We start from the raw sequence: 23,088 nt of genomic DNA on the forward strand, positions 1-23,088 counted from the left end.
TGCTAGAAAAACTCTCGAGGCATCTGCTTCATCTCCTTCAAGTGCCAGGTTCCTGGACTCTTGGCTTACGAAAGTGTTCATATGTTTCTTTAGAGACTTACACCATGTCTTAGGGTGGATAGAGCTGAGATTCATTTGTGTGTGTGTGTCCTTATAGAACTGAATCTGATCTTAGCAGCCACAAAATCGCTTCCCTTTTCACGTTTCAGATTTTTATCAGGCAGCTTTCTGCCATGCGTTTTTTCAAAGACTGTGATCTTTGATCAGCTAGAAATTCTTCTGAATCTCCTTTTCCAAGTTTCAAATGCCTCCTGCATGTAGGTATGGTGGTAGCACCACCTTTGGTACGGGCATATGCATATGGGAGGTGATTTTTCTGAGCAACTCATTTACCTTACTTCTTACTCTGTACATCCACATTTTATCGCATTCTCTTTTGATCTTTTTTTACTATAGAGAGAAGTAATTTGTAATCTCTAAGGTTGGTGGAAAAGTCATGATGTATTTTTCTGTGCAAAAATGCATCATGACTTTTCCACCATTTAATAACTGTTATTTAAATTTTTTCATCACAGAAAAAAATGTGTTGTCTGCTGTTAGGTTTGAGCTCAATATCATCTGGAAGTAACCAGGCATGTGCTCCAGCCTGGTGAATGTGCCTGTTCTTACTGAAGGCAGGGTGGTAGGATGCCCACTAGGAGTACAGGAATACAGATGAGGCGGGACCTGGGGCTGGAGAGATGATCCCCACTGTCAGAGAATCTCTGCTCTGGTGCACAAGGTCCAAGGCATGGGGTGGAGGCAGCCTTGTTGACAGGAGGTAGGCAGAGGTACCAGGAAGCTGGGGAAATGGTCTGGAGCCGACCCAATAGCCCTGCTCTCAGAAGGATCTCTCTTGAGCCCCTTCCTGCCTCATTGTCAGCCCATTGCCTTGGGAGTCCTGAAGGTGGCCATGACCCATCTGGGGCAAGGAGTGAGGATGAAAAACAGGAGAGATTTTCAGTAGCGAATCTACTTTTGCCACTTTACCATACCTAGTTAGCTGCCTTGTATCTCATTTAACTCACTCCCATATGAATCATTTAAATTTTAAAACTAATGATGGCAAAGTCTTCCACCTACTAAAAGTTTATCAGGGACTTTCTTTGAAACAGAACTGGAACAGTATAATTTTTTAACTATCAAGCTGACATTAATTAGTTAAATCTGCCATTTTGTACAGAGACTGAAAGCCAATAGTATAAGTATAATATACAGACTCAGAGCTCCACGCTAGTGACGTGCTTGCTGTGATACTAAAGTTTTAAAAGTTCTTTTGTTCAGGGACCAGCACGTGGTGTGGTGATTAAGGCGCTGGAATTCCCACATGGGCTATCACGGTTTGAGTCCTTGACCTGATAGCTTGCTTTCTAACTCTCCCTCTCTCTGGCAAAACTCATGTGAAGTAAATAAAATCTCTTTTTAAAAAAAAAAAAGTTCTTTCATTAAAAAAAAAAAAAAAAAAGGTTCATTTCTTCCCAACTTTGTTTCCTAGGATTCCTTAGATATTTTTCGAGTTATGCTAAATTATACTTGAAAGGATTTTTTTTCTTACTAAGGCATCAGAATTGGTTTCTTCTGGGTATATAGTCTTCATCTCTCTTTTTAAAAATCCTTGTAGAATTCTCCAGGGTGATAATTAGTAAAGAGGCAGATTTCCATTTAGATGAGAAGAAAAGACTCTTAGCAGGGCTGGAGAGGGAAACTGCTGGGTGTGGGTGGAATCACCCTAATATAAAATTTGATGGCAGGCAGTGGACTGACTGTGAAACATGAAAGAAAGGTAAGGCTGCTGCAGCTCGGATACCAATTTGACTGTATTATTTTCCTTTTTGTGTCAATTGTGTATCCTGCACTTTCTCACCGTGCACCCCCCGCCAGTGGACGCTCTCGGTAAGTCTACCATCCCAAATCTCTGGTGGCTGGTCACGGTGTGGTCCTTTCTGTGGGCTTTCCGTGAGTGTCTGGACCTGTGCTAAGTTGCCCAAGTTTTCCTCCCAGCTCAGAACAATCCATTGTGCCCACTTACTTTTCTGTAACTTTAAGAAAATTGTGTGTGTGTGTGTGTGTGTTTTAATCATTTTCTTTCTTGGATGTTCAGCCATTTAAAGTGTTAGCACAACATTCTATGAGCTTTGCATCACCATAAATTCAGTGTTAGAATCATGGAAAAAGGAAATTCAGAGTGAGTTAAACCCTTCTTTCCACAGGAAATAAATGTTTTTATACACACATATATAGCTGACTATATATGTGTGTGTGTGTGTGTATACCACGAACAAAACATACAGAGCTACACTAAATAATTCCCTAATCAGATCTGTTATGTTAAGCTTGCAAACTTTCTTTAACTTTGTTCTCCCAGGGCAAGAGAACTTTCCAAAACCAATCATTCATTAAAAAAAAAAAAAGGGGGGGGGGCATAAAGTATTTCTCATTTCAGTGGAATTTGTGAAATGTTTCATTTCAAAGATATCAGATCTTCAAATTAAAAACTCAGAAGGCTTCCTTTTGATTAAATATTGAAATGTATCCTATGGGTGATTATGCTACTAAAACTTCAAGTGGCTTTTGGAGTCCTGTGACTGTCCCTTTGTCTTGGGAAGGTCTATCTGTGAGGTGTCTATGTGGTTGATCTTGCCTAAGTGTGCTCAAGTGTTCTCTGAGCATTTACTGAACAGCTCCCAAAAAAGGCTTTTGAGCTAGATTCTGTCATTGCCAACAAATCCAATCCTTTAACAGGTAGGGTCAGGAGGGGTCCGTTGTTTGGGGGGACACAGTTCTGCCTGTGCTTCCCCTTGTGGTGATGTTGAAAGGTCATTTCCCAACTTTAAAAATGGCAGTCCTTTCCAGTTCTCAATATCTAGATTAGGAAACAACTTGCACAGTTTTTAGCAAACCTTTGGAAGGAAGGTAAGACATGGTTGCTGTTTGGCCAACTGAGGGAAAATTCACATAACATAAAACTCATTATTTTCAAGTGTACCTTTGGTGGCCTTTAACACATTCAGAATATTGTGTGCATAACTGTCACCACCATCTAATTTTATAACTTTTCATCACCCTAAAAAGATAGATACCCCATGCCTGCACTCCCCAACCCCCAGCCCCTGACAGTCACACATCTGCTTTCTGTCTGTGGATTTGCTTTCCCTGGACATGTCATGGTAGATGCTTCCAAAGGCCATCTCTATGAAATATGCCATGTAGCTTTTTGATGACAGTCCCTTGGCTCCCTGGCTTTATCACCACCTTTGTTGTGAGCCTGGCATGCGGCAGCCATGGACTACATAGAACATTTTATTTGAAATGATGAAAAGTGGGTTTGGAATGACTGAAGAAACCACCTAGCCTGTGACTTTGTAACTCGTGAAGATGCTGCTCATCTTAGTCAAAGAGAAGTCTTCGCAGCTCCTTTAGCTCTCTTCTTTTGCAGGGACTGGTTCATAGAGCTAAGCTGCAGTGACATATTTATTAATCACAGTGAATTTGTATATAAAGACACAGCGGATTTGTATGGTTCGAAGCACTCATACATTTTTTTTAACAAGTCTTAATTCATTTTGAACCTGGAAATCTGTATTTTAACAAAGTTTCATGATAATTAAAACATTCTGATGTAACAAGAAGAAAAAAAATTACATATACTGGGCCTTCAAAAAGTTTATGTACAGGGGCCAAAGGTGGTATGGTGGTTAGGACTTTGGACTCTCCCATGGCGGGCCACAGTTTGAGTCCTAGACCTGGCAGCTTGCTTTCTCACTTTCCCTCTCTCCTTGTCTCTCTTTGGTGAATATACAAGCCCTATAGCAAGTTAAAATAATAATAATAAAATTTAATAAAATATAATAATAAAATTTAGTAGATAATTCTTTTTTTTAAAATAAAGTTTGTGTACAATGAGTATTATGCAAAGACTATGCATGGACTTCCATTTTATTCACAACAAAATAAACTCCAACCTAATTCCATTTGTTCATGAACTTTTTGAAGCCCATGGAACTCTCCTTTGTTCTAGTTAAGACTATTGACCTTGAACCCCAGGTCCCTACATATGCAATCGCCAGAGACCTCTGCAATGGAAGGAATTTACAACTTGCTAAAAATGTGTTGAGCCAGGAGCTTAGTCCCTCCTGTGGAAGCAAACCAATTAGTTTATGCTTGGTGCTGCGATGAAAATAAATAAAAGTAGCAAGAGGACAAAGGGGAAGGAACTGAGCTAAGCTTCCGGGTGACATCATGATAATGTGGAAGATGAAAAGGGGTCATTTGACGAAGAATGAGATGAGGCTCAGGGTATTCAGGGCAGAAGGGACAGAGAGCCAGGAAGCAGCTGACACCATTTGGACAAGAGCACCAGAAACAGTGGGAAAGGGGAGCCGCAGGCGAGGGGAAATCCGAGAGGCAGTGGTTGGGCTACCCTAGGGACAGCCTGGGCAGAGCTGCTGGTCCCTCCAGGTGTAGACTGTAGGGATAGCAGAACTTCAACTACCCAACTATCCAGCCTCTAACTTCCCAGGCAGCACCCCCTATCCTCACTTCTCCAGGGTGGTTCTATCGCTGGGTCTCAATTCTGATCAGATCCAAACTGGGACAAAACTCCCTGCATTGTCCTTCATTTCTTGGGAAACTCCTGTGCCACGTTGACTCCTTTGTGCATAGCGTTTATGCAGCCTTCAACCACATTGGAGCATGCACTTCTCCATGTGGACATTTCTTCTATGTGTGCAAGGCCAGCAGGGTGACCTGAGCCTGCAAACACTGGGTTGTCTGCTCTGCCTCAGTGGCAAAATTTCAATGTGTCTAAATCCCCTCCAACCACTAGCCTTTGAGTTTTGAAGAGAGACAGTCCTGGGAGCCCCCCTCGGGGGAAGTCAGAGGAGTAGGGGAGCAAGCCAAGGAACAGCCTGGGGGGTGGTTCCACCCAGGTCCTGCACTGGCTGCTGAGTAACTCAGAACACAGGCCAGCCAGACTCCTTCCACCTGGGAAAAATCAAGGGCCATGGAATTTTACCTGTTACATCAGTGGTGATCAGACACTGTCCCTGACCTGAACAGTAGAGACACTTGAACTCAGCAAAAGCTCCTGCGAAGGGATGTTGCATTTCAGCTGAAAGTGTGTTGTCCTTGGAGCTGGCATATCCATTCGCTGTATTTCCCAGCCCAGGATTCTAGATAAAAACAAGCCAGACAGTTTCTCCACCAGAGGCCCCAAGCTGTGAACTCTTCCTTTGCAAAGCTGGTCTCTGCAACAGCCATGCATTGACACAGCTCACTCGGTGCCTTGCCCATGACCCTGGTCCTGGAAACCAAAATTAACACTCTGGAATGTCCCACAATGACACTGGTATCAAGGTGCACTGCACCTGGCTTCCCTATGACTGCCTTCAGAGCCAGGGGGAGAGATTCACAGTGAGGGGTGCAACGGGAGCCAAGGGCTTTTCCCAGCATTAATTTTGACCAGATACAAAACAGCAGAGAATTAAAAGGATGATGCTTGCAATATTGATTCCTTGCATAATATGGTTTTACTCTCCCTAGAGAGCACTAAGTGGATGGTGCAGAGTGTGACTGAATGGCAGGGCAAGGGAGCAGTTACTGCCTGTCTTGAGTTGCATCCCATTAAGATAAGCCCTTGCTGGTTTTCACAGGGCTAATTGGTTCACCTCTGGTGCTATTCTTGTTCATAACCATTCTTAGCTACTTCAGATGAGTCCTCTGAAGCAAGCAAGCTCATTCATTAGTTCGCTGGTTTGACCATTCATTCAGGAAATAGATATGTGGGCCTCTTCTGTGCTACTCTGTTAGTTGCTAAGGGAGCTATGGTAGTCTGTGCCCTTGGTTGTCCCCAGAATGGCAAAGGGTTCTAACATCAGTTCTCAGACACTAATTGGGTGTCCTACAATTCAATTCAGTTCTCATACTCACTACCTGGACTTAGCACAGAGACCCCATAGTTAAGAACTCAGTTCCACCAAGGCTGCCTCCACTCTCTCACCAGCCAACAAATGGGATCCCCACGCTTACCTCACTTCTGCCCAGCCAATCACAAATTTACGGTTTCCTAGGGCCCTCCCTCCAAATTCAATAATTCCCTAGAATAACTCGCTGAATACAGGAACACATTATGCTTAAAATGACCAGTTAATTGTACAAAATACATGAACAGACCAGGTGAGAAGTACATGGGGTGTCGAGGGGGGCTGGAGCCTAGGCACAGTGTTTCCGTGCTCTCTCCAGGCATACAACCCCACCATTAATACAGCCACCCACCGGGAAGATCTCCAAGCCTAGTTAATCAAGAGATTTTTGTAAAGGCTTGATTGATGACCTCATAGGCCATTGGTGACTGATTCCAACTCTAGCCCTTCTCTACTCCTGGAGGTCAGGTTGAGCCTGAAAGTTCCAACCCTCTATTCAAGTATTCATTTTTTCTAGCTACCAGCACCTCCATCCTGGGACTATCTGGGCCATGATGAGGGGCACAGATGAGTCACGTTATTAGCATAACAAAGACACTCCTGTCACTTGGGAAATTCCACGAATTTTTGAAGGTGTGTGTGTGTGGGGGGGTTGGGGTGGGGGGGAGGATAACCAACTGTAAAATGAATAATTAATGCGGTTTATTTCAAAGCCAAATGTGAGTGACCTAGGCCTGGAAAAGAGGCATACATGCATTTCTCGGGGTGATCATGTACAGAGGTTCCTTTTATTTGTTTTTGAGATTGACAGACAACATTTAATGAAAAGAATTTCCATTGGTCTGACCCAAAAAGGTGGGACATGTAGAAACAGGGCTTGTAGGTTATAGGTGGGTTTCACAATTCTTAGGTTGGTGATTGGAAGGGAAGATCTGTGTTTTGGGAAGAGATTAGTTAAAGGAAGCCTTAATCTACATCTCAAGGAAAAGGGAAGTTCTGTGTCTTGGGAAGAGATAAGCACAAGAATATACTGTAACTGATTGAAATATACATCTCAAAGATACTATGGCAGGGGCAGGAGGGAGGAAGAATCCTGCTAATAGAAAATAATCGGCCTGTTAATGTTTGTGGGCATGACTTCCTCAGTCCCTTTTGAAAATATTTTGGAAAATAGGAAAAGTAGTCAGACTTCTGTCCACAAAGGTATCTGGTAAAAACTGGGACAAAGACCAAATATATGTATATAAAAATAAATGTAATTATACTGTAATAGTCTCACTTCTTACAGACAGCCATGACAGAGCAATGTAAACAGTCCAGTTCATTATGAAGACAGTGCTCTGTGTGTAGGGAGAGGGAGACTGCGTTTCTCTTAAGGGGAGTTGGAGGTTTTAAGAGGAAGAACGGACTCTTTAAAGTTGAATTGGGAGTATTGATAGAGGAAGGAAGGGTGGATAAGAGGTGAGCGAATATTTCAGAAGGAAGAAAAGCGTTGTGGCTAGAAGCTGGAGACAGCTTTCATGGCTGTTTCCTTCATTTAGTATTGGCCGGGACCGTGAGGTGTCACATCCTGTGCTAGAGGCTGGAGATGCCACCTGAAGGTGAGAGCCATGTGCCTCTGGAGTATGTAAGTGAGAATGGCCACCCTGGGAGGGCGTTACTTTTGTTAACTGGGGAGTGGAGGAAAGGTGTCAGGTATGGGAAGGATGTCAGGTGAGACATAGAAGCTGGCTTCATTAAGAACATGATTTTCCCGGGCTTCCAGGTGGCATGGTGGTTAATGGTGCTGGATTCCCACATGGCCAACCACAGTTTGAGTCCCAGATGTGGCAGCTTGTTCTCTCCTTTTCCTTTCTCTCTCTCTCTTTCTCTCTCTCGTCAGATTAAAAAATAATAACAAATGGAATTAAATAAATACTTTTTTTTAAAAAAAAAAGGATATGATTTTCCTGTGCTGAGAGGAGACAGAAAAGCATTCTGGATTTGAGACCTTACACATGTGGGGATGGCCTTATTAACTTGTTAATGACTTGACTTTCAGAACGCTGGTGGAGCTTTTGAAGACTCCTTGTGGCTTCTAGAAAATTCCACAGTGCATATTTGATTAGACTGTAACCCAGGCTGAATACCCAGTCAGCAAGTGGCAATTATCCAGACAAGAGATGGCAATGGCTGATCTTAGGAAAGTGGCCTTAGGAATAGAGAGAGGTAGATAGATTCAAGAGCTATTTAGGGGAAATGTAAGTAACAGATGGAGGAGTGGAAGCCGGCGGCAGGCTTCTGGATTGGGTAACAAGATGGCGGATGGCAGAGCATTTCTTTAACCACAGGGGAAAATGCTTCTCCAAGAGGTGAGGATTTTCTGTTTGAGACTTTTCCAGTGTTGAGCTGCAGGTCAACCTGGGTCATTTTCTGGTGGTTCTCTGTGCTGCCTCCTCTTATCTTTTGATCAAAAGATATCCAGAGACCAGTGGAGCCTCATGATGTGGGACTCTCACTGTAAGGAAGGAATTATGGGACCTTTTGCATTTGTTCACATCTAAGAGGACCTTGGCTGAAAGTTTACTCTTTATGAAACCTACCCTACACTGCCTCCTGCCCCTGCTGAGGTGCCCAACTTAAAAGGACAACTTCAGAGCTACCATGGCAGCAGCTCATGGCACCTGACACTCACCGAGTGCTCACCATGTGCCGGGCATTGTTCTAAACGCCTCATAGCGATGAGTGCATCTGCTCTCACGTCAGCCATGTGAGCTAGAGACTAGGTGTACAGCTCATAGATAAAGGAAACTGAGGCACGGTAGGTTAGAAAAGTAACAGAAGCTTGACAAATTTTAAAGCTTAAAAGCATTCAGTTTTATCTGATTAAATCTCTTTCTTTTGATTTCTGGTTTTCCTTTGGGGAATTAATTAAAAACTGCTTTGGGGTATTAAGAGTAGCAGATGACTTACTGAGAGATATTAAGGATAGCCTCCTTTTGGGGAGAAAAGGAAATGTTTTTCTAAATTCTAATCTCCCAGGTCCCCTTGCGTGTCTCTTTCAATGTTTATACCCCATATTTTGTTGACTCTGGGATGCCATTGATCTTTAGATGCATCATTAGTTTCAGGACAACTGAAAAAGCTGCCTGTGAAGCTATGACATGCCATTGCTTGTAAGACACATCCTGATTTGTGGGGTGTAAAATGTGAAAAGTGGCCATCTTAGAATGAAATACAGTATTTGTGTGTGTGTCAGGGTCATATGGAAGTCATTTTGCTGAATTCTAATGGTTTCCCCATATATCTGTCTCAGAAGAAAGAAATGACTGTGGGTGTTTGCTAACTCCTGACAGCCACATTGGCCCAGGGTATCCTGGATTGGTTCTTCCTCACTGGTGAGCTCTTTGCCCCAGGGCTTCTGGCTTGGTTCAGCGTCGAAACCCACCTTGGCACACTTTGGACTGCAAAGCATGGATGAAGAGCCCGGTGGTGCCCAATTACGCTAATCACATGTACCTTGGTTTTTTGATCAGGCTATTCCTATGAAGAATGTTTAACTCCTTGTGATATGTTGCCAGCATTTGTGTTTGCTGTGAGCAGGAGTACAAAGATTATGGGTTGGGGCCAGCAGGTGGCATAGTGGTTAAGGTGCTGGATTTCCACATGGCCAACCACAGTTTGAGTCCCAGACCCAGCGACTTGAAAATTATGCCAGATGCATGTGCGTGTGTGCCCAAAATCCTGAGAAGAGAAAGAAGGAGAAGGGGTTATAGCATGGCCATCCTATCCTCCCTGAGGGTGATTTCTCACTTTCCCTCTTTCTCTGTCTCTCTTGGTCTCTCTCTAGCATGCACACATGCCCTATGGCCAAAACCTAAATAAAAGAAAAACAGAAAGAAAGCAAGCCTATAGGCTTGCCGAATGAGGAAGACCTAGGGTGGGATTTTAGCTGTGTTTGATTCCAGACATAATTTCAGCTGTGTGTAGGATTTCAGCTCAGTGCTGGTCCCTGTGCAAGCTGCTTGATCTCCCGAGTCTCTGTCTCCCCACCTGCTGAAAGGAGGCATTAATTCTTGCTTTTAATGTTTATGCAGAGATTTAAAAAAATAAAGTGTAAATGCTGAGAAGTCGAAATGGAATCTTCATTTTATTCCAGACAGCATTGTAAGTTCTCTTGACTTAATTAAAACAATTCCTTCCTCCTTTATGGGTGCTGCTTTGGCCCATGACACGGTGCCACTCATAGTGTTTTGCTCCAGGATTATTTTCCACAAAGAGAATAATCATATGATTTTCCATGGCCAGGAGTGAGCTTTTGGCTGCTTTTTGTCAGAATTCCTCAGAAGGAATACGATTGAGCATGGAAACTGGCAGTGGACAAGAAATTCTCAAGACTCAGGATGACTTTAATTTTATGGAAAAGGCCAAAAGCAATTCTTTGCTCAGGAATGTTGTCTGGAAAGCCTTCCCTTCCTTTGGCTGCTTGGCAGTGCTGGAATTTGCTAGTTCTGAAGCATTAGGCCATTTAAGGGCATGATGGTAGAGATCAGTAAACAAACCCAGGTCAGGCTCTTCTATCAATGCCTCATTCACTTGCAAATATTTGAATACCTGCTGTCTTCCAGGCCAGGGTGCTGAGCAAGAAGACACAGTACAGAGCAAAACATCCATGGCATCTGTATCTTGGGCGTCCTGATCAGTGGGGGGGTTGACATCCCTCAAATATGTAGAGAAATAAAGATGAATTCTAGCTAGGGGGAGTGCCACGAAGGAGAAGTATAAGGAGGTTTTGAGATGAAGAAAGAGAACCTTGATCTGGGGAGAGAGTTCACAGAGAGCTTCCCTGAAGAATCAAGAATTAATAGGTACCTGCAGGATGAATGTGACTTAGACAGGTAGGGAAGAAAGAGGGTGAGGTGAAAATAGGATGGAGCACAACCCCTGTAGGAATGAAAGGCAAAAGAGGGGACCAGCAGTTAGCGTCATGGCTATGTTGCTGAACTCCGCGGTTCGAGTCCCGGACCCAGTGGCTGGAACTCACGCTGGGTGCGTGTGTATGTGTGCCCAAGATCCCGAGAGGAGAATGGAGGAGAAGGGATTGCGGTGTGGCCATCCCCCCTGGGGGGGTGATTTCTCACTTCCTGTCTCTCTGTCTGTCTCTGTCTTTCTAGTGAGTACACATGCCCTCTAGCAAAAACCTCTCCAAAAAAAAAAGAAAGAAAGAAAGAAAGAAAGGCAAAAGAGGACAGTCCCCAAGAAGACAGAGATTACAAGGTAGACCAGCAGTGACCCTCATGTGCCTTTCAAAGTAGGCCATGCTACAGACATTGGACTTCTCATGAGTGCAACAGGAGCTATTCAAAAGGAGTAATAATGGGCTGGCTCAGGAGCCTGCTGGATGAGGACACCAGATCCCCACATGGCCAACTGCGGTTTGAGTCCCAGTCTTAGAGGCTTGGAAGACACACCGGGTGTGGGTGCATTCATGCCCAAAAATCCTGATGGGATGGAGAAAAGGTTGCAGCATGACCATGCCCCATTAGGAATACTTTACCCCTTTCTCTGCTCTCGCAAGCATGTGTGCTCTTTGGCAGTGAAAAAAACTGTATGTGTGGGACCAGCAGATGGTATAATGGTTACATTGGTAGACTCCCACATGGTCGACTGTGGTTCGAGTCCCAGACACAGAGGTTTGAAAATCACGCTAGGAGCATGTGCATGCATGCCCAAAATCCCAAGAGAAGAGTGGTGTGGTCATCTACCCCCCTTTTGGGGCCGGGGAGTGATTTCTCACTTTCTGTCTCTCCAGAAACAGAGAGACAGCAAAAATCTCTTAAAAAAAGTAAAAACTCTATGTGCATGTGTGTGTGTACACATAGCTGTAAAATAAAAGAAAAAGAATGATGAAGGTTGCATTTTTAAAGTAATTGGGGCCACTCAGGGTGAGCTTGTCTATTTGCACTTGGGTGGGATGTTGAAGTTGTCCAAATGAGAGATCCAGAAGGCCCAATGAGAACGGAGGTAGCACAGGTGAAACTAAAGGATGGAGTCAAGTCTGTGTGGGAGTTAGAATGGCCAGGACCTGTACTTAAGGGGTCAGTGACGAATTTCCTAACAGAGCTGACCGATGGGAGTGATTTGGATGAGCTTGGTATATGTTAATCAGTGCTAACACAACTCTGTGTTTGTGGGCCTTAAACCTTCAACTGGGACATGAAATAATTTTTTCCATGGCTTTTTTTTTTAAATGGCATCTCCTCACTTTTTAAAAAATTCATAATTCAGCACGTGTGTGCACATAACAGTGAAAGAGTGAGAGGAGCACTGTCCATAGGGTCTGGTCGTGCTGTGACCCCCTTCTTCTAGTCTTCCAGCCCGTTAGATTGTGGACACTCGTGAATGTGCTGGGTGTTTCGGGCTGACCTGGCTGGGGAGCTGAACTGTGCTCACCCTATAGGATCTGGCTTCTCTTTGAATTGTACATTACTGCTGTGATGGGACTGGCAGTTGGCGTAATGGCTGTGTTGCTGGACTCCCACGTAGTCAGCCGTGGTTCGAGTCCCTGACCTGGTGGCTTAAACTCATGCTGGGGTCATGTGCATGTGTGCCCAAGATCCCGAGAGGAGGATGGAGGAGAAGGGATTGTGGTGTGGCCATCCCCCCTGAGGGTGATTTCTCACTTTCTGTGTCTCTCTCTGGCAAGTGCATACGCCCTATAGCAAAAACAAACAAAAAAACCTCCAAAAAAAAAAAAAAAAAAGAAAGAAATTACTGCTGTGCCATGGAGCCAGCCCAGATTTTTATTTTTAAGTTTGTTGATTTTCTTTCATGAGAGAGAAAGGTACCCTTGACAGGGTCTCTCCATGCCACAGTCATCCCTGCCTGCCTCCCAGCCAGCCAGGACCATAGGCCATGCAGGCACAGCTAGTGTGTTCAGGTCACCCAGAGATCTGAACCCGGGCCTTCCATGTGGCTTCACTATCCACACAGCATCCTGTTGCCTGAGCCACCATGGCTGGCTCACAATGTTTTTTTCAGTAATTACATATTGTATTACTAAATTTAAGAAATAAACATCGTGCTTTTAGGTTATGATATATCCTGAATGGAATTGTTCTCACTGTAATTAGAGCAATCTTTACAGATTATACTTATTTTAGAATACTACAATTTGAAAGTCCTTTAATTATAACATAATACATATTTTAAATAACTTTGCTGTAATCATTTAAAGTTATACTTACCAAATTAAATAATATTTTATTCTCTTCCCTTTTTTCTTTCCTGGATATATTTCTTAAAGTCAGTGTTATTAATTCAGATAGACATGTGCCTTATAACTTGTGAAAGGAAGATACAAATTTTCTCAACTTCTAATCATAGACTGTTATTTTTTTTAAAATCACTGCTGTACTCAGAGCACATCCAAGCTCTGATTTTGACACAAGTTTTAGTTTGGATTAAGAGCATGAATTTTAATCTATTTTCTACCCCAACTCCTTTCCACCCTCCTTCACCAAAGTGAAGAACGTTCCGACTCAGTCTGCAGCCCTCCCGTTTTGCTATTAGAACATCATAGAAGAGGTCGAAAGGCTTAAAGGAGGTCACCAGACCTAAGCCACACGGCCTAACCCAGCAAGGCCACGCTGTTTCATAGGTTGCATAGAAAATGCGAGCGTTTGCAGCATTTCGGAGGTTCCTTCCCATTGGCTTGAATCATGTACACCTTATGCATAGGCTGATACAAATGAAGAAGCTAGAGTTTTAAAAATAGAAGAGAAGACCCATAATTTCTCTGTGCTGGAGATGCCCCACCTTCCCTCTGTGAGGGGCCGCAGGGGTTAGGTGTCCTTGAGAGTTAGTGCCCGTCACTGGAGAGCCCCAGGTTGAATGGGGGAGAGCTTTCACTGTTCTGTCCCCTCAGAACACACAGAACCAATGGCCCTGGGGGAGGGGGGTGGCCAGGTTAATTTGTGGGACAGTTCCTATGTCCTCAAGGAAGGAACTGAATGGACAGTAGAGAATTACCCTGAGGGATAGATGATAACTAAATGGAAAAATGGGTGCACGGATCACCTTGAAAATATGCTAAAACTTCTCAAGCTGCCATTCTTACGATGTGGTTGGATAAAGTCCTCTATGGACTCAGTGACTACTTACTGTACGCATCTTATATTTGCACTCTCTCGACGAGCAGGCGTTAGATACCCAAAATTGTGCGTGTGATACCTACTGTGTTCACTGCTCATCCGAGGCATTGCAAGGGTGTTCTTTGACTACATACAGGTTTCCCATTATGTGCTAACTTTGAACTTACTTCCTGCCCAAGGAGTGACTTTTCCTTGCTAAAATCTGACAACCTTTTCTATTGGGAGGTTCTTTAACCCTGATCACCTCTTGCTCCAAATTAATCTTTGTCATCTGCTTTTGAGAGAAAATATGGAGTATATTTCTACATCCAAAGCAATTTTCCCTGAGCATTTCCTTCTTGATCCGTGAAATGCATTACATTTCATGTCCTCGATGTCATTCATCAGAGAGGTAGATGGTAACTGATCAGCCCCTTCCTAAGAGACATGATGGAATCTGTTTATTCGACTTGAGGCAGTGGGGCGCGGGAACCAGATTCACTGTTCAGGGAGTCGGGCTATGTGGTCTCTGTCCTAGCTGGTGCTTTTCTCTCTGTGACCTTGGACAAGTCTCTCAATCTCTCTAGGCCTTGACCTCCACTGAAACAAGAGAAGGTTGGCTTGGACCACCCCTAAGGCCCCGTCTAGCACAAACATGAACACTACTAAGTAGATATTTATTGAGCACAGCTGTGTATATATTTGGCATCTCACCGAGGGCTTTGTCAAGAAAGGTCAAAACCCTGCCCAGGAGTGTAGAAATTCTTTCTCTGGTCTGGGTACAAGGTGAAGCCCACGCCTGGGAAGCCCAGTGTGAAAGCTCATGAGATCACCCTACCATCCCCACCTACAGGTCAGACTGGCAGTTGCTGCTCTCAGACACAGATACACACGTGTGTATTACTAGTGCAGCAAACTTGTGCGAAGGGCCAGATGTTCTTGTTCTCAGAGTCTTGCTGTCTTTGTCATGCCACTCTGCCATTACAGCCAGAGCAGGTGCAGGCATTATGGAAATGAATGGACATGGCTGTGTTCTAATGGTACTTTATTCACAAAGACAGCTTACTGAGCATGCTCTGGACTGGCTTAAAAGGTTAACACCCTCGGGACCAGCAGATGGTGTAAGTTACGTTGCTGAACTTCCATGTAGTTGACTGCAGTTCGAGTTGTGGACCCAGCAGCTTCAGACTCATGCCAGACACATGTGCATGCGTGTCTAAAATCCCTAGAGGAGAATAGAAGACAAGTAGGAGAAGGAATTGCGGCTTGGCCATCCCTCCTGGGGGATGATTTCTTGCTTTCTGTCTCTCTATCTCTCTCTCTGTCTCCATTGAGCACACACAGCCTATAGCCAAAAAAATCTCTCTCTAAAAGATAGGTTAACACTCTGCCTTGAACTCTGGAAATGGTGGCCTCTGTAACTGGGACCTGTGGACATGGCCAGATGATTCCAGAACATGGGCCAGTCTTAGTAGATTTCACCTTCAGTTTTTCTCCAGCAGAGACTTGACTGTAGGTCATTTTGTTACTTGTTTTACGGGAAGAGTATTCAGGACTTTCCACTAGGGACTTTAACTGCCAAGGATTCCTAAGGGCGCCCAGAGCCAGTAGAGTGGACACTTGCAACCTTTGTCTTCAGGAACAGAAGCTTCTACCCAAACACAGGCTCTTTGACTGAAGTTGACCCACAAAAGCCGGTCTGTGCCCATTTTGGGAAAAATCCACAGGCCCTCATCTTGTTCTGCCATCCCTTAGTCTCTTCCAAATGTTCTAAAACAAAATAAGACTGGCTGTGCGTCCCAGGTTCTGCGGGCAGAAAGCTCTGTGGGGTTGCACAAGGCAAGAAGGCAAGTTGTGACACCCGGACATTTTCCTTGTCATGAATAAGCCAGGATAAATGTGCCCTTTGGGTGTTAGAAATTAGAAGCAGCCAGACCTACAAAAATACTCACCTTATATCCTTTTTCGGTACAAACACTTTAAGTCCTGAAAAACCGTGGTTTTGACTGCAGCAAAGACCCCAGGGTGGAGGGGCATTTGTTCCAGCAACTGGAGTTTCAGCAAGCCGCGCTTCGGGCTGTGTTTTGTTTGCAGGGAGAGGTGACATCCAGCCTCAGTTGGACAGTGCTCTCCAAGACGTCAACGATAAGTATCTCCTGTTAGAAGAAACAGAAAAGCAGGCAGTCCGCAAGGCCCTGATCGAGGAACGTGGCCGATTCTGCACCTTCATCTCCATGCTGCGGCCTGTGATTGTAAGTCACTGGAAGGCTCCAGAAGGCATCAACTGCTGGCCTCTTTGTCCATCTATCATTGAGTCATCGAGAACTTACTGCCGGTCAGAAATCACTTCCACAGACCAGAGCTTGCTTGTCTGCGAGGTGCTGCTGGCCCCCCTCTTTGCTCACAGTTCTCAGCACCGGCTGTTCCACTTTACTTTCTCTCCTAGTCAAGAAGGCCTAGCAGAGTGGTTCTCAAAGTGGGTGCCCAAATCCGCGGCAACAGCTGGGAATTAATTAGAAATGCAAATTCTCAGGACCAGCAGATAGTGTAATGGTTATGTTACTGGACTCTCACATAATTGACTGTGGTTCGAGTCCCAAACCTGATGTCTTGAATCTCACACTGGGCATGTGTGTGTGCATGTGTGCCCAAAATCCCAAGGGGAGAAGAGAAGGGACTATTGTGTGGCCATCTCCCCTGGGAGGTGATTTCTTGCTTTCTGTCTCTCTGGCAAGCACACATGCCTTATGGCAAAAATCTCTCTTTAAAAAAAAAATGGCAATTTTCCAGCCCATCCCAGACTTACTGAATCCAAAACTCTTGAGTTGGGAACTTATTCATCTGTGTGTGTTTGTGTGTGTGTGTGTATGTGTTTGGTGTTAAAGAGAGATTTTTGCTTTAGGGTGTGTGTGCTTATTGGAAAAACAGGGAGAGACAAAAAGCAAGAAACCACCCCCCGTGAGAATGGCCATGCCACTGTCCCTTCTCCATTCTCCTTCTGGGGTTTTGGGCATGCATGTACATGCACTCAGCATGTGCTTCAAGCTGTCAGGTCCAGGACTCGAATCATGGTCGAATACGTGGGAGCCCAGCAATATAACCATTATACTGTCCACTGGTCCCCCATCTGTGTTTTAAATAAGCCCTTCAGGTTATTTGAGACTCACTGGCTAAGCTGAACTTCACCAAGTAATGAGATTAATATAAGAGCAGTCTCAGTGAACTAATTCAGACCTAATTTTGTTTTTAATTAATTCTCAGAGGGCATATGTATTTGCCAGAGAGCAACAGAGAGAGAAAGGCCCCTCCAAAGGGGCATGGTCATGCCACAGTCCCCTTCTCCCTCATTTCTCCAGCCCTATGGGGCTTGGAACACACATGCACATGCGCCTGGCATGTTTTTCAAGTTGCTAGCTCCAGGATTTGAGATGTAGTTGGCCATGGAGGATCTGGCTCCCTCATCCACAAAGTTGCAAGACCAGCCCCAGACTTAATTTTTAAGTAAGTTTGTGTGCCGTAATGGAGAACGTCTGCTACTGGCATCTTGAAGCCGGTAAGAAGGACCAGCTCACTTCCCTCAGCCCTAGCAAAATGCCTGTATCTGAGTTGTTTCTCCGAGTGTAGAACATTTCTGTGGGTCCTGCTTGCCTGGCCCCCAGGTCCAGCTTGGCACTTTGGTAAAGTGAATGGGATACTGCCTCCATAGGCCCCTGCTGCAGTCTGTTAAGTTGGTGGTGGTGGGGGGGGCGGGGGAGGGACTGAGATAAAACAAAACAAGAAGGTAGGAGGAGGATGGTTAACCTCTATTGAACACACACAGAGGGAACCAGCAGTTAGCGTAATGGCTATGTCGCTGGACTCCCACGTAGTCGACCGCAGTTCGTGTCCCAGACCCGGTGGCTTAAAACTCATGCCGGGCGCGTGTGCGTGCGTGCCCAAGATCCCGAGAGGAGACTGGAGGAGAAGGGATTGCGGCGTGACCATCCCCCCTGGGGGGTGATTTCTCACTTTCTGTTTCTATGTCTCTTTCTGTCTGTCTGGCGAGCGCACGCGCCCTACGGTGAAAATCTCTCCAAAAAAAAAAAAAAAAAACACACACACAGACTGTGATAAAGATCTGAACCAAAATATCTCCAAATGGTGTCAGCTATTGAAGCGAAGCACCTTCAGAGGAGGCCTCAGCCTGTGGGAGGGGCTGTGCTGTGCGACCTTTAGAACAGTCTCAGCAGGCGTAGACGTCCTCCTTCCACTGCATGGAAGGCCCACGTGTTTGCTCACACTGCCCAGCACACAGGCCTCTCCACGGTCATGGCAGATGTCTTTTTCTTTACCATTTCCCAAAAGAAAAGGGGTGTAGTGCTTTCAGTGAAGATTTACCAGTCCCGTGGCACCTTTTCTGAAAAGCTGAAAGGCTACACAGTGACCCTAATAAAACCAGCTGGACTAAGTCACTCCATCATGGTCTGAATCACTTCCCTTTAGGAAGAAGAAATCTCAATGCTGGGGGAAATCACCCACCTTCAGACCATATCAGAGGACCTGAAAAGCCTGACCATGGACCCTCACAAGCTGCCCTCCTCAAGCGAACAGGTAGGAATTGTGGGTCACACACTCGGGGGAACATACCAAGGAGAAAAACGTTCCTAGTGGCATTTCTCACATCTTAGATCACATCCCTCTTTTTTTGTTTTTAATGTTCAAAAAAATCATTTTATTTCATAAAGAAATGAAATAGACTAGAAAGAACAATACTTCTTTAAAAACAAAATGCTTTCTTAGTTTGCTTTGTGAACTTATCAATAAAATGCTGGTACTTTTCTTAACATTTCATTCTGTGATGGGTAGAAGGTCAGTCCCGATTTAGACAACCAGTCATGCTCCATGGCACCCTTATTCCTGTTAATGTAGTAAATTGTAATCTAAATCACTGGGTCGTCGCAAGTCATGACTTATTTTTCTGTGCAAAAAATGCATCATGACGTTTCCTACGACCCAATATTTTTAGTTTGTGTTTTCAGTTGGCGCACACTGACATGTCTTTTTTTTTTTTTTTTTTTTTTGAGAGATTTTTTGCCTTAACATCCCTCTTTCATCATGTCCTAGGCATGGTAATCCAGGGTAATCATCATTCCTAGCCAGTCTGCTGTGTTTATATGGTATATCAGGCACTGTTTCAAGCTCATTGCTATTGGTCATCCTGAGTTCGTCCTCACTGGTAGGCCCATCTTACAGAGGAGGGCGCTGAGACAGAGAGACGAAGTTGCATAACCAGGTTCACCTACCGAGTATGTGATGGAACCAAGCCGGCGAGTTCTAGAGCGCAGGCTCGTAAACCATGGCCTTCAGCCACCCTCTAGAGACGATCTCTCCCAGAAACCTGACGGTGGTGGGTTTGGGTGGTCATTGTTAACCACTGTCCATTTCTCCATTCTAATTAAGTAATGCTTGGCAATCTCTTTTGTCTTATGAAAAAGATGACTTTTTTTATGTTTTATTCATTTGGTTCGTGGGCCATTAATACTCCCAAATGAAAAGAACTATATTTGAGGGACCGGCTGATGAGTCACATGTTGGCTCTTGCCCTTTGGCTGCAATTCTTACTGCCTCCTTGGAGAGTCAGCTCAGAAGACGCATTGGGGAGCTTGTGCTTTCGAGGCCATGAAATTGTTTTTAACTAGACCACAGCATATGTGAGTTTGCTCTGTGAAGAGATTTATTGAGCACCATTTGAATGTGAGTGAAAAGTGGCCCTTACACGCAAGTGGTTCTTTGTCAAGGGAGACAAATGAAGACATAATTGTGAAAGAATTGGCTTGCCCATGATTCTATCGGGTTTTTGAATTTCTAGTCCTGATCAAATAGGGCACATGGGACTATGAGTATTAGGTGGTTAAAATTTAAGATCTATCATTCCTGAAACCATTACTGCCTTTCGAGTGCTATAAGATGTAAATCCTCTGAATTCTAGCCCTAAGTGTAAAGGGCCCTTATGAATTGTTAATCGTTACTGTAAATCTCAGTCGCTGTCTTTCTCTTGACTGTTTCATGGTTCTAAAGAAAAAGGAGTATGATATTGATGGATTGGTAGTGTGGCTCTTTAATTACCAAAACAAAATGAAAACTTAACTTTTTTTTCCCCCTCAAATTCCCCCACCCTAACCCCACCACGGTGGCAGCATTTTGATGTTATGGTGGGCGTTAGGACTTGATGGCTAGTTTCCCTTCCCTGCACCTCGCTTACCCAGCCGGCTCTGTCCCCTTAGGTGATCTTGGACTTGAAAGGTTCTGATTACAGTTGGTCTTACCAGACGCCACCCTCTTCCCCCAGCACCACCATGTCCAGGAAGTCGAGTGTCTGCAGGTAAGTGAGGCTGTGGACCAGTCTTGCTTTCAAGACTTGTCTCTCTTTGTACTAATGTTCGCAGGAGAGCTACTCTCTGGGCATGGCTCATTTTATACAGGAAATCAGGAGATAGAGCACTGTGATGATTTTGGTGTCACTCTTCAGTCTTTGCATTCATTGTGGGTCAGAAACAAAACTCCACTTAGCGCCTTGACTAGTGGGTGTATACGAGCTTGCTTTCAGTTGCATGCTGTAGGGATTGCCCATTAAATTTTGTTTTGTTGTTAGAGAGTGTGCGCACTTACCAGAGACAGAGAGAGGGAGAGAAGAAAGCACCACCCACAAGGAATGGTCACACCGAAAGCTCTTCTCCTCCATCTCTCCCTTGTTGTACCAGGCATGCTTCTCATGCCACTAGGTTCAGCACTCAAACTGCATGGCTGCCCTGAAGGACGGGGCTGCCCCAATATGGAGTTGGCATAGGATTTTCCATCTCATGAGATTACGTTTTTTATTTTCATTTTTTTTACTAAATGGTATGTGCACTTGCCAGAGAGAGAGAGAGAGAGGGAAATCACTCCCTGGGAGGATAGCCATGCAGCAGTCGCTTCTCCTCCATTCTCCTCCTGGGGTCCCGGGCATTCATGCACACATGCCTGGTGTGATTTTAAAGCCCTGGCATCCAGGGATTGGCTATCTGGAAATCCAGTGCCTTAACCACCAAGCCACCTGCTGGCCCCTGGTGACTATCTTATTAGCTACCAGAATTTGCAAAACAGAATCTCCTTGCAGGGTGGGAGCAGAAACAACAAAGTTTCTCATCTGGGCTGGGTTGCTTCTTTCGTCCTGTCAGATATTTCTACAAGTGCCTTGCTGTGTCAGCAGTGCTCATTCAATTTTGTTTTTCCTAACCTGAGTTACTGTTCTATGTATAGAGCTCATTTCATACAACTAGAAGTGGAATGCAGACAGAACAGCCAGAGGGCGTGTGTCCTTTTTCAACATCCTGTTTACTGTTCTACCTGGGAAGCAAACAGCTTAGCACTGATTGCCTTCACGCACTGCTAGCTGCTTGCCTTTTGCCAGGTGTGCTGTTATGCCAGGCCTACAGGCTTTTTAACTGAAAGACATCTGAGATCAAGATAAAACCATTAATTAAAGCATCAGCTTGGTTAATTGAAGGTAAAACACATGCACACAAGCATACTGAGTTGATTGGCTAATGTATTAAATTGTTGGAAAAGTCATGGTGTGTTTTTCTATGCAAAAATGCATCATGACTTGGGACTGGCTGGTGGCGTGGTGGTTAACGGTGCTGGACTCCCACATGGCTGACTATGGTTCAAGTCCCAGACTGGCAGCTTGTTTTCTCACTTTCTCTCTCTCTCACTGTCTCTCTCTGATCGAATTTAAATAAATAAATAAATAAATAAATAAATAAATAAAGTTAAATGAAAATAATTCTTTTTTTTTTTTTGAGAGATTTTCACTGTAGGGCGCATGCGCTCGCCAGACAGACAGAGAGAGACATAGAGACAGAAAGCGAGAAATCACCCCCCAGGGGGGATGGTCACGCCGCAATCCCTTCTCCTCCATTCTCCTCTCGGGATCTTGGGCACGCACGCACACCCCCGGCGTGAGTTTTAAGCCACTGGGTCCGGGACACGAACCACGGTCGACTACGTCGGAGTCCAGCGACATAGCCATTACGCTAACTGCTGGTTCCCATAAAAATAATTCTTAAGAAAAAACACATCATGACTTTCCGGATGACCCAATATTTTACCTTGGTCTTGACCAGGCTCACTGAGGATGAAAGGACCTTGGGAAGTCCATCAGTGAGGTTGCTTGGTCACCTGGTTGATCTTGGTCACCTGGACCCAGATGGTCCCATCTCAGGACATTCCCATCAGCACATGCTACAGCCTTGGTGGATTTTGTTCCAAGTCATGGTTTCTACAAGCAAATGAGCTGATACGTTGAGCTCTAGCTCTTTTTATGGCACTGACAGTGGTCACCCAGCTTTGGTGGTTGATGACATAGCTGAGTTGGGTAGCACTCAATTTTTTTTTTAAAGAGAGATATTTTTGCTATAGCGCGAATGCCCTCACCAGAGAGACAGAGAGTGAGAAATCAAACACAACACCCCCCCCCCCCACACACACACACACACACAGGGGATGGCCACAACACAGTCGCTTCTCCTCTCCTCTCCTCTTTGGATCTTGAGCACGCATGCACACGTGTCTGGCTTGGGTTTTAAGCCACCAGGTCTGAGACTCGAACTGTGGTCCACTATGTGGGAGTTCAGCAATGCAACCATTATGCCATCTGCTAGTCTCACACTCAGCTTTTTAGAAACACAGACCTCCATCCTAAGACTGCCATGTGCCATCAGAGACCTGAGTCTCAGTTCTGTTTTGGCCTCTTTTATTTTCTAGCTTAATGATTTGAGTATTTTCAAGATATGTTGGATGGTTTGTGCCGCTCCTCTGGGACAGAGAGCTGATTACAGTATGTCTGCTCTTTCCTCCGCCCCTGTTCTGTTTCCTGCCCTCCTCTGCCCACCACCTTCCCTGCCTGCCATGCCTGCTGCCCATCTGCTTGTCCCTACAGCAGCCTGAACAGTGTCAACAGCAGCGACTCCCGGTCCAGCGGCTCCCCCCCGCACTCC

At 44.8% G+C, this 23,088-nt stretch overlaps 1 protein-coding gene across 14 annotated transcripts in view; it reads left to right on the forward strand.

Annotated features, from left to right (window-relative positions):
- MTSS1 (MTSS I-BAR domain containing 1) overlaps window positions 1-23,088 on the forward strand; it is a 194,613-nt gene that overhangs the window by 158,607 nt on the left and 12,918 nt on the right. For 8 of the 14 annotated variants that reach the window (XM_006148024.2, XM_006148022.2, XM_006148027.2 and 5 more), the window contains 4 exons: window positions 1,921-1,932; window positions 16,166-16,323; window positions 18,554-18,661; window positions 20,335-20,432. In XM_006148024.2, the coding sequence (XP_006148086.1) occupies window positions 1,921-1,932; window positions 16,166-16,323; window positions 18,554-18,661; window positions 20,335-20,432 (376 nt within the window). The remainder of the gene's footprint in view (window positions 1-1,920; window positions 1,933-16,165; window positions 16,324-18,553; window positions 18,662-20,334; window positions 20,433-23,088) is intronic. The other 6 variants (XM_006148025.2, XM_006148023.2, XM_027771652.1 and 3 more) reach the window with 1 other exon arrangement.

This window comes from Tupaia chinensis, unplaced genomic scaffold (assembly GCF_000334495.1).
Source record: "Tupaia chinensis unplaced genomic scaffold, TupChi_1.0 Scaffold000227_1, whole genome shotgun sequence".
Lineage (NCBI taxonomy): Eukaryota > Metazoa > Chordata > Mammalia > Scandentia > Tupaiidae > Tupaia > Tupaia belangeri.